Raw genomic sequence first — 12151 nt, forward strand, 5'->3', positions numbered from 1 at the left:
TCATATCCACATGTATATCTAAAAAGAAGGAGCTTTTGCTGAGCCCTCTTTATCCATTGGTCTGTTCAAGTCTCATTCGCATTTTGCTCCAACTACAGCATATAGCATGGGGCAGTGGGCCAGCCAACTTCCTCCATTGGCTCTCTTACACTGTGGGTGATGGCATTTTACCTAATCATGCATGCACAACAGCCTAACAAGGAGTGCACTTCAGTGACAGTGATGTTGTGCTTGGGCCGGTGTGACCACTCTTTCATGATGTGTGCTTTTTATATTTTTGCCATATCATTTTACATACTGCTTATGTCTCTAAAAAATACATTAAAAAACAAACATTGGCAAAGTCAATGGGTATCGCTCAAAATAGACAGTGCATACCTATTGAATTTTCCATTGCTTTTGATGTAAAATGTCAAAGTACCAACCCATCACCCCAAGAACCTACATCCAATACTCATAATGGTGGCCTCCATATTCACTTAGTTGAGAAATTACTGCAATTTTTATTCCACTGAGGTATTTGAAACATCTCAAACCACACTGTTTGAAACACAGCATTTCCAGTCTGACAAAAACTTTTCTAGAAGGCTTGTTTTAGTTTATTTTGGACTCTGAGTAATGCAATTTACACAGAAGACTAAATTTACAAAAGGCAAGACTTTTTTACGTGATTCATTTATTCTGTGATTGGACATGATGATGACCTGTTAGTAAGCTAAGCTTGCAGTTCAGATGTGTCTTAGGGCTCACATCAAAAATATGACTGATTTATCAGTGAGCACCAGTTTATATCTGGTAATGAAATAAAGCCCCCGCAAGATAACCTTTTAAGTGAGACGATAATGTTTTAGACAACGCCCAGTGCCGTCTGAGACTTAACTGAGCACAGGGAATATGGAAAACAAAACGGACGAGAAAATGGTCTGGTGAGAAAACAGACATCCACTATGTGGAATTCTGGGCGGATCACTACATAATATAGCATTTGTACTTCAAAAAAGAACAGACATTTCTCAATGCCACAGTGGTTGTGTGTGCTTGAAATTGTAACTGCCCAGTCTCCCGTGGCAGCATGTTTGGAGTACAGGAAAGAGAGTGTGATGTGAATAACTAATTATGACAGAACACTGGGCTATTCAAATTAAAAGCACACAAAAATTTAAAATGACTCCTTATTAAACACATTATCTATACAGAGAATATAATTAATGCCTGGGATACCTAAAGCATTTACTTAGATAAAGATTAGTGGCCCCAACCAACTTCACAGACCTGCCTAATAATAATATTTCCTGTTGAGGTGAGCAACCGTAATTAAATGCAATCAAAGGGCACACCAGCAGGTCAACAAGAAGTAGCAGAAGTGGCAAAATAGGCACTCAATGAAATAATAAGGGCATTCTAACTGAAAACTTAGGAATAAACTGAGATATAGCTCGACGAGTAGAATGAATTAAACTGCATGCTGAAGCTCATGAGTTTGAATACTTGCAAATGTGTAGCGGTAACTGTTTATTATTTTGATGAGGAGTTTGCTCAGTGGCACTTTGAATATAAATAGAACAGTGTAGGAGAAGGGAGAGTGTGGCAAAAAGTAAATCCACCACATGAAGAAGTAAGTGAACGGCTTCATTGAAAAAGTACGTCTCTGCAGCAGAAATTGGCTTCACAATCTGTTACTAGCTGCACATTCAGATCCCCAACACCCAATGTTCCAGACCAACCAAAAGGATAAAGAAGGGAGGAGAAAAAAGGGAACGATGGAAAGGACAAGGGGCAGAACATAAGATCTAACGATATAGCACAGCGTGCAGCACAGTTGAATAACTGAGTATGAAACGTCAATAATCTTGAAGAATTCTCCATAAAAGAACCCAGTTCCCCCGTAGGTACTTCGCATGTTCTGCACGTGACCCATACTCTAAGGGAGTGATTCCAAATTCATTTGGTCTCATTGGGTTAAAAGATGACCTCTTACTAGTGCTTGACTTGCAAAATAACCTTTTTGGGTATCTCTTGTATTTGAGAAAGGTTAGAGTGTTAAATCAATTATTCAGCATAATTTACTACTTCAGAGTCATAATGCATCAGTTCTTTCATACACTTGAATACACTCCTCAAACTCCAACTTTTACTTTCTTGAGTAATGATACACCTTTTGTTAACCTTAACTACCTATATGGATCTGAAATACTGGCTCCTACCGTTCTGAACATGCTTAGGATTCTTGACCGCGATCGGATCCCTCACAGCAATATCAGAAATGGTAGACCACTATATGGTGTCCTAATGTTCGTTGGACTTAGTTTTACAGGGTGACACTTTAGCCTGTCCCTTCTTTAGATTCACAGCAGTAACACTTTGTTCGGCATACTTGACCTTGACCCACCTTGGGCAGACCAAGGAAGTAGCTTCCCTCCTTTTCAGTAGGTGGAAGGATGACACCCCTGTGATGGGGTTAGGAGACATTTTGTAGTCCCATAGTCTTTCTGTGATGGCTAGAGTATTCAGAATCGTACCTTAAAGGACTAAGTGCACACTCTTGCTAAAATACTTGTTCAATCGCCCTACCTGCCAATGCATTGTGAGTCATAGAGCACAGTTTTTTATATGCTCTGTGTTATGTGTACGGACTAACCTTTACATCTCCTTAGAGGAGAATTCTACAACATTGTTGGTGACAAGATTCTCTGGGGAAACTGACTATTGGGGATTTCGGTGGGTTACAAGTGTGGTTGATTCGTTTCACTGCAGTGGAGGCCAGTTTTGTTGCTGGTGACTTGCTGAACATGTTCCTACTTGCAGCGCTTCTAAATAAACAATGCAAAAACAAATGGTTTTCCAGTGTTAGTGAAATTTCCATTTGAGCATGTGTACTACTATGGATGTATTATGAGAATTCCTGGGTGGGTCCACGGGTAAATGTTTTTCAACATCAAAAAATAAATTTTCATGTATTCGCCAGTAACTTGCAGTTTCCCCTAAAAAATATTCTGTAATGGACAGAAATAAGTGCTTTTTCAGGGTAGGAAATATCACCAAACTTGAAAAGGCTTCTATCGGGTAAATACATTTTAAGAGACAATGCAGTATTGCATCACATCTCCACATGAGGAAAAGTACACCACTCACATTTTGACATTCTAAAACGTTGCACATGCACTGCGATGGTCAGAGTTTACTATAAATACTTCAAGAATTATGAGTGATTTCCGTAAGTGAAAAATGTGGTCCATAAGCAAGCATAGCCCTAGCCCTACCAGAGAAAATGTTGAACTTTTTTGTTATAATATGTTTGAATCAGCACTATACCTTCTGAAACAAAGTAGAACAGACCTATCATCAGCATTTTGTCCCTCAATATTTCATTCAAATAAAGGCACACAAAGAAAGGCAGTTCGGGTACCTGTTCTTCCATTTCCTGTCAGTTGTCCTCCTTCCCCATCTCCGTACATAGCCACCACAGTGATTTTGTATGGGGTATCTGACAATAGTGGCTGCAGCTTCACTGTATTTCTTCTCCCAGGGACTGTTGTCTGAAAGAGGGAATAAAAAATTATGTAAAACAAACAATAGTCTTAAACCTGTTGCTTAGCCCATATTTTTTCCACAATACGTCTGTACCTAAGGTGTGTGCCCTTGCTTTGCAAACATTCGCTACAGCACATAAATGCATCCAAAACACTAGGGTCCCTTCCTTCTCCGTGACACGAGCCGTGGCTGGTCCCTATGCCGGGCCAACCCAAGGACCAGCACTAAGTGTTTTGTTATATCCTTCAAAATGGAGAAGTCCTCTGCTTGAGGATTTGTCATGGGCGTGGGTTTACTCTGTGCCAGCATTTCCACGCGCTACGGAGAAGCCATATGCAAAACAGGCCCCCTGTAACAAAACTGTCCCCCAAAGGTCAAAAACCAGTGCCCCCCTTCTGGCCCACTGGGAAAATGCCCGGTGCCAACTGTGGCCCCTGTGTGCAAGTCATAGGGTCATGGATAATCCCTTGGTTTGCTGTCACCCAAGTCTGCACACACTCCAGGCATGTGTGAACCTTCGAGTATTGGTCTGGGCTTAAGTAGCAAATGTAATGTTGGTCAAGAAGAAGTGCCATTCGAAAGTTTCATAATTTCTCCACCCCTCTTTTTCTCCACTTCTTTTCTCAGTTTGCCTCAGATTATAGTCTTTTCCCCTCTTCACATGTTTCCTTGCGTCTTGCCCTGCTCAAAAGTTTCATTAAATATATTTTCCTCCTTGATGTTGTTTTCTCTTCTGGTCAGTATATTGCTCTCTCAATATCCCATCTCTCCCACCTCACATTATCTTGCCATAGAATCCATCACTCTGCTGCCCTTCATTCCCTAACTCAGTGTCTTTATCCTGCCTCTGTCTTTTCACTCCAGGGCCCAGGGCGCGACACTCCCAGTGGCTGTACTGCTTCTTCTCACAGCCTAATGGTACTCCTCGCACCAGGTTAGCCTGGTTCTGCTTGTGTATGCCCATTAGTTTTCAACTCTAAATGCTATTTAGCCAAATCTCGGAGAAGTGGGTCGTCCTTCCTTTCTCTCGGCTTCTCATTTTCAAACTTGATGCAAATAAAAGTAGGAAAAACGATATAGGCCTTCCCTGTAAAATTATTTATCACTAAAACAAAAAAACATAGGTCCTACCACACCCAGATAGAAAGGCAAGTTTACCCGCCTTTAGTGCTAAATATGGATAAAGTATACAGAAGTGTAAGAGCGTACTGTTTTAGGCTTCCCGGCTCTAAAACCTTCCTAATATGTGTTTACTTATCAGTTATACTGTATAAAACACCGAGACACAAATAAGACATGAGGTTTTCAGCTGGTTTGGGAACATGAAATTGCTCTTTTTTCTGTTAAAAAGATGATATTCCTACGCCAAATCTAATAGGAGATGTGATAGCTGCAGCAGTAAATCCGATAATACTATTGAAAATAACAGTGTCAGCCATGGTCATTGTTGGTGCTATGGATACATACAGATGAGACGGAGTTTTCCCTCTACAAACAGATAGCAGTGGTTAATTCCTACTGTAACAACCTTTATGTAGGCTTGTCATGATTGCTTGTTAACCATCTTCCGATCATCAGTGTTATGGTGGTCTGCGGTTTCTGAAAGAAGGGTCTCATGTCCAAGGTGAGATCACTCACTAGCTCCCTTTGAGTAATAGGATTGTCTTTCGTGTGCGTTGTTTGGTTCATAAAAGTATTCTTGGCCTTTGCTGAACAATCACCAGAAAATAATCATAGCCATAAACCTTAATCTACGGTGTCTAAAAGTAAAAGAAGGGCCTTCCCTGTCCTAAGAATTCTTGTCATTATTCCAGAAAAAATAATCATGGGCATCTCAATAAACTGTCAGGTTTCTAACTATTGCTCTGATGATGGAGATAGCTATAAAGGTTTAGACACTCATTGTCTGCTTCACACGTGTACATATATACAGATGTTATATTTGTAAAATGGTTGTCTAGAGTCTCTCGTCTTCATTTCTTGTGAGTAGTTAATAAAGTCCATCCACATATGTGAGGTATTTGCAATAAAATGATATATTATTCAATATTCTAAACAACTAATTCCAACAAACAGTTAAGTGTTTTGGAATTATTTGTTTAGGAATACAGGAAAATAGGGAGAGAGCCATTTTTATTTCAAAACCCAAATTTGTGAGGATGGACTTTGTTAATTTTTCGCAAGAGTTGAGGACAAGGACTTTGCTAAGATATGCTGATATGCAGTTAGTTATACAGAGAAAAGGACTCGATAATACCTTTAGAGTGCCTCTCCCAATTTACAAATATAACAGTTGTGTTTGTCTGGTTTTTATGACAATTGACCGGCCGAGGTGACAGCATCAAATGCAGCACTATTCAGCACAACTTTCCTAGTTTTATAGTTACTTATATACAAAGTTATACATTCAAAGGCTCAAGACATACAAACACGAAAGCAGGTGCATTGTGCATTTAAGAATAAAACAGAAACAAAAAGCTAGGACAAACACATATCCAATCACACTCGTCTTCTTGGGTCCTACCCACCAAGAGAAAACATGATTGTCAGTTTAACCGTTCTTTGAATATTGGTTGTCAAAACCCATTTATCATACACCCACATCTTTCCCTTATTCTCCCATGTTTTCATTCCCAGCCTCTACAGTGAATTTATATAAACAATAGCAAGTTGTGGAGACACAATCATTACTAACTCTCAATAAAGTGTTGTGAATCTTACTTATCAAACCAATTCCACACACACTTCTAGATTAGATGTGTTGCCCATTATCACAAAATCTCAGCAACCCATCCATTCAATGTGCCCCTTGCTCATGGCAATTCCATCACTGTACCTCGCGGCACTTTCTCTGTAGTTGCCAGGTGGACAGATGCCTTGTTTGTGAAAGACTTTAGTTACTTGGTTTACAACTAGATGTCGACTTACATATTCATCTATGGGATCCCCAACCATGGGAGAGTAGATGATCCGGTATTGTTGGACAGGTCCATCTGCATGCTCCCAGCTCACAGAGAGGCTGTTTGTGGTCTCGTCAAACACTTTCATGTCTCTTGGACCACTGCGAGGCACTAAAAAAGGAAGGGTCAAGACAGTTACCACTGTGCCTAACATCATGGCTACTCGCATGCTAAAAGTCCCATAAGCAGTATATTTTTCCTCGTGATGTTTTATGTTGAAAGCACATAAAGTAAGCTGCTTAAATGGTAAGACCATTTGCACACTTCCGTACTTCTTGAGTAACTAAACACATTGAAAAAGAAATTGCAGTGTTCAAAATTAATTTAAGCACAGAACAGTTTTAACAAAAGATAACTTGGAAATCAAGGACATTTTGAATGGTATGGTTTTGAAGGCAGTAAGAAAAATGTCTTCCTCTGTATATATACATTACTAAGAAAATATATAATGGGAATTCTGGCTATGAATGTCATTCTTTGCAGACCAACAATGTGTATGTAAATAAACTTTGCCTCAGAGGCGTTTCCTTCAGAGTATTGTGAGAACTGTCAGCCTCAGGGTGGGCTTCCCCCAAACCTTTTCCCTACTTACCTCCCATTTTTGCTGAAATACGTTTTTGATGGCAGTAGGACTCTGTGCACTTTAACCCTGCTAACCAGTTCTAAAGTGGTTGTGCTCTCTCCCCTACATGTAGTTTGATTGGCATATACCTAATTAACATATTTAATTTACTTAAAAGTCCCGTGTAGCATGATATTCCATATACCCAGGGCCTGTCAATTAAATGATACCATGGACCTGCGGCACTTATTGTGCCACCCACATAAGTAGCACCTTAACACATGTCCCAGGCCTGCCATTGCAGGCTGAATGCAGTTTTAAACTGCTATGTCGACTTGGAATTTAACCCCCCTTGCCAAGCTGTTAACTCTCTTTTCATAACATGTAGGTCCCCCTAAGGTAGGCCAGGGGTATCCTATAGGCTAGTGTGCTGTGTAATTTAAAGGTTGGACATGTACTTTTAAGTTTTACATGTCCTGGTAGTGAAAAACTCCTAAATTAATTTTTCACTACTGTGAGGGTTACCCTTCCCATTAGGACCACATTGAGGATTCTGTATTACATTTAGGGGGCGATTCCGATTCGGGAAAATGCCCTCTGAATAGGCGTACGGAGCATTTTTCCCGTATGCAGAACCGTACCCGTACGTACGACCTAGTTACTAGGTACGGTGCGTATGTGAATGTGTGTTTTTCCATACGAATTGCCTATACGCGACGTGTTCCGTACGAATCGCGTATTCATTACCCGGTCTGGATCGTACTTGGCGGGTCGAAAGGCATGTTTAAGAATCGTACGGTTCACTGTGAAAGTCTAATTCGTACGGATTTAGCCTTGTTTTTCATACGGTTCGCACGGATTCTGACGTATTTCTATTCTACGGATCGTACTACGCGATTCGGACGGATTTGTACGATACATACGGAAACGGCATTGAATACGTATTGTCGTACGGAGTCGTTTCCCGAATCGGAATCGACTCCTTAATAAGCCACACTTCCTAATTGAGAGAAGGTAGATATGTCATGATTGGTACCTATGGAATTGTAATGATAAACCCCCTTTAATGGTAGAGTCAGATTTTTCATTACAATTTTGAAAATACCACTTTTAGAAAGCTGGCATTTTCCTGTCTTTAGCCCTCTGTACCTGTAGACTGTATTGGGTCACATGACTGAGTGTACCTGACTGTTAGACTTTGTGAATTTCTCCCAGACAGTCATACAATAGAGAAATAGGATGTGCCTGAATGGGCCATCTGTTGGCAGGATGGGGGTGGAGCTAAGCACAGCACCACTTATACCTGAATAGCTTGTGCTCTGCCTTCACACTCAAGGACCTAGAGACCCTGTATTGTCACTGCAGCCAGCTTAGAGCCTGGGCTGGGGAGTCAAGAAATTCAATGCACTTTAAAGAACCTTTCCAGAAGTTTCTCCACTTTCCGGAAGAAGTGTACATTCAAATCCATTCTTCAGTACGCTACTGGACCTGTGGAAGGACTCTCAGAGGATTGCCTGCTGATGTGACCTGCTGTGCACTCTGCCAGACCGCTGCTGTGCCTAGAAGGATTGCATGCTGCTTGGAGCCTGCCTTGAAGTCCGAGGCTAACCCTGCTGTTGAGCTGTGCTCTTCATCTGCGACCAGGATGGCCATAAGGGCTAGCTTTGTGGTTTCCTGTTCCGAGTCACAGGGACATAAAATGCCCCCATCACCTGGTTCTGAGCTAAGTGAGTCCTGAACCACAAAGAGGTGTCCCGCCAGTCCTGGACCCTTGATTGTGATGCCAAAGGAGTTCCGGTGGATAATTTTCCAAAATTGAGGACTTAGACAAAAATTGGTCAACCAAGAAGAGACTGGGTCCAACCTGCTCCCATATCCACCTGATGTGCATCAACAGTTGGATTGACTTTGCAGCTTCTGCCACTACATTCTTCTCTGCAGCAACAAATCCATTTCAGTGGTCACTTCGCCAAAGGGGTATCTGACCTCGTAGAACTGTCTTCAGCAATAGCCCTCTGCCTCATCCTGCTTGAGTTTTTTTGACTTCTATTTCAGCCACTAATTCGAAAATCTTCGCTGCGGCTTTGACCCAAGGCCATTCAATGTCAAAGCTCCCTCTTCGGACACATTCGCCAGCCTTGCCCCCTGGAACTTTACCTTCTCAGACTTTGTCTTTAGGACATTTTAAAGTCGAAAGGTAAGCACTGGCAGGGCCCAATCCACTTTTGTATCCAAACTGTGCTCCATCACAGTTGGCCTTAACTTCCAAGTTTTACCCAATCTCGTGCGACTAGATGTCGTGGTTGGCTCTTTCATCTTTTAGGAGCTGTTTTGAGCCTTAAACAATGAACATTCATAACTCTGGTTCTACTGATTAGATGTTTGTTGTTTTGGTTTCACTAAATTGAATACAATTTACTCTACTTTCCTAAACTGGTTTGGTATTTTTCTTATGCTGTGTTTCACTTTATTGCTGTTTGTGTGCTGCGTAAATTCTTTACACATTGGCTCTCAGTTAAGCTTGCCTGCTTGCTTTTTGTGACAAACTACCCAGGATTAAGCACAGTTAATTTAGTGATTTTTTGTGGTTCACGCCACAAGACATTGTGGCTGTTGCTTGACCTGGGCTCACACATAGTCAGCCAACAACCCAACTTCACACAGGGATAGTCAGACGACCTCCTCCTTTCCCCTGGTATGCAATATATGATGCTGTCAATCTACTTCCACTATTGGGTGTTCCCAAGCAAAATCTATATTGCCCTGACTAGATAATTTGCCTTCCTGTGCCTTCCTAGGCGCTTATGTTTGCACCCTGATAGTGGGGTTGTCATTAGTCGCTGGATAGTCCTATTCATTCAGAGGCGCAGGGTTCTTTACACTCCTTAGCAGTTCACAAAAACTGAAAGTCTTTTTTATAATGTTTTACCAAACCAGCACCTCAGCATAAGCGTGGCAGGTTCAGCACACTTGAGACACATGGTCTGGTTTTAAAACTCACTAGAAAATATAATTCAGACAGCTAAAAGGGCTATAAGACACATCAGGAAAATTCCAGTCAATGCACATGACTTTGATGCACCGACCAGTTGTACCTGAGATTCCTGCTGCTACTTCCCACAATGGGAGAAGAGGCAGCACACATTTGAGAAGATTCATTTGCTTGACTTCTAATGCTTGTGATATCTAAATTGTAGACAAGCTGGAAACTGATTTAGAGATCAGTAGACAGGGTGTTGGACAATTTCAAGTTTGCTACACTGCCTTTACTCCACCTGCCAAATTAGATATGTCCACCAGCTCCACAAATATATCTGTACAAGCATGCCGGTCAGCTGTCAAACTTTCAAAAGCTTTTTATTTTTTTAAACAAACTCCAAAAGCTGGAGTTTTTTTTTAATGAAAGAATGATGAACCTCTCACAACATAGTAGGTTTCTTTTTTTAATGTCTCTCACCATCAAGATATTCTTGTCAGTGATGGACAGTTAAATAGAAACATCTGATTACCCACTCTAAATAGGGCAGACACTTGGATTGCTTATCTGCGACTGCCTCCTACTCCCTCTGGCCACCAGGGGAAGGTTGACATACATTGGAGAAAATTTAACTTCACTGGCATAAACCTGGAAGTCCGATCACCGCTAACTTGGGCAGGTGGACAGGTAGTTTGTCAGAAAGGGTACTCTCTTGCCATTGCGATGGAGAACTATCTCTGCCAATTTCTAAATCAGTACCTAAGGCAGGAGAGATTAAATAAGTGAAGTAGAACTAATCATTTAAGTCACTTACAACACTTGAAGTGAAAGTAACACAGGAGAAAAATAAAACTAGTAAGACCAGGATTTTGTAATACAATTGAAGAATACACTTTTTTCATCGTTATTGACAGAAAATAGTTTCCAATTGTGGCATAGCAGCAGTATGCATCAACATACTATCAACATCCGTGGTTGTTGGTGGGAGCTCTAATATAATGCGTTCAAGTTTATTTAGAGGCCTCTGCTATCTGCTTTAAAGATGCTGGTCAGTTAGGGATTTGTTGATACCACTGATGTCAAATATCAGATGGCAGTTTGCCTATGCTAGTGGCTAAAATCACAAAGCCGAAAATACGGGTTTTTCAGCACAATAAACCATGAACTGCACAAAGTAAACTTTTTATTAATGTATTTGTACCCAATTAAAATTGACACTTAAAGTTTCACTTTCAAAAAGATTAAAGACTCAGTCTGCCTGACTGCGTGATTAAATTATTAACCTTCAGTTTGAAAGATGTTAGGGTGGGTGCTGACATCCACTGATATGTCATTGGCTTCAATGCTGCTTTTGCCTATTTAATGTAATGCTGGTGGACATGGAGTCAGAAAGGGGTTCCTTGTTCGAACACTAGGAGAGAGATGGAACTAACGGTTGGTTCCCTCTCTGGTTTGTAGAGTAAAGTAATCTTTAAGTGTTTTTCAGCCTCTTGTTTTATTTGATTCTGATATTTATCAGAACAATATCCATTGATGGAGGGCATTGCCTGATTTACACATTTAGGGCCTTATTTATTGTCTGGCAGACAGGGTACTCTGTTGAAAACATGGTGGATGTCTGGCCATCGGAACGCAAGTGCATTATAGTCAAAAGCATTTTAAATACAGTGAATGGAAGATCTGCCACGTACAATGCCCTCAAAACTGTAAATATAGACCCTAGTCATTTATAGTTGCACTTCCTTTTCAGAAACTATAGATAGAACTCTTGGATATCAAAACTCTCCTTATTAATGGGCATCTTATCATGCATTTTAGAGTATTTTTGATGTGTATGTTGCAAATTATCCCATTCTATAGCTAGGGAGAACTATTGGTCAATGCAAACAATAATCAGATACTTAGTTTAAGTAAAATGATGATCCCAGAACTTACATGTGGTTCCTTGTCCGTTGCTTGGGCTTCCTTCTCCGTCTGCGTACAAAGCCACCACACTCACTGAATACGGGGTCTCTGGTGTCAGACGTTCAAGCAGCACAGTTTGGGTGTTTCCTGGAACTAATACCTGTGGCAGAAACATAACATTAGGTTTGAAACTTTGCTTGAGTAGGTTCAGCCAGA

General features: G+C 40.9%; 1 protein-coding gene across 2 annotated transcripts in view; it reads right to left on the reverse strand.

The window, feature by feature from the left end:
• The window catches only part of COL12A1 (collagen type XII alpha 1 chain), a 358581-nt gene that overhangs the window by 122586 nt on the left and 223844 nt on the right, over window positions 1-12151 (reverse strand). For both annotated transcript variants that reach the window (XM_086926511.1, XM_086926512.1), the window contains 3 exons: window positions 11966-12095; window positions 6460-6602; window positions 3407-3536 (listed from right to left, as the gene is read on the reverse strand). In XM_086926511.1, the coding sequence (XP_086782637.1) occupies window positions 3407-3536; window positions 6460-6602; window positions 11966-12095 (403 nt within the window). The remainder of the gene's footprint in view (window positions 1-3406; window positions 3537-6459; window positions 6603-11965; window positions 12096-12151) is intronic.

This window comes from Lissotriton vulgaris, chromosome 6 (genome assembly GCF_964263255.1).
Source record: "Lissotriton vulgaris chromosome 6, aLisVul1.2, whole genome shotgun sequence".
NCBI classification, from domain to species: domain Eukaryota; kingdom Metazoa; phylum Chordata; class Amphibia; order Caudata; family Salamandridae; genus Lissotriton; species Lissotriton vulgaris.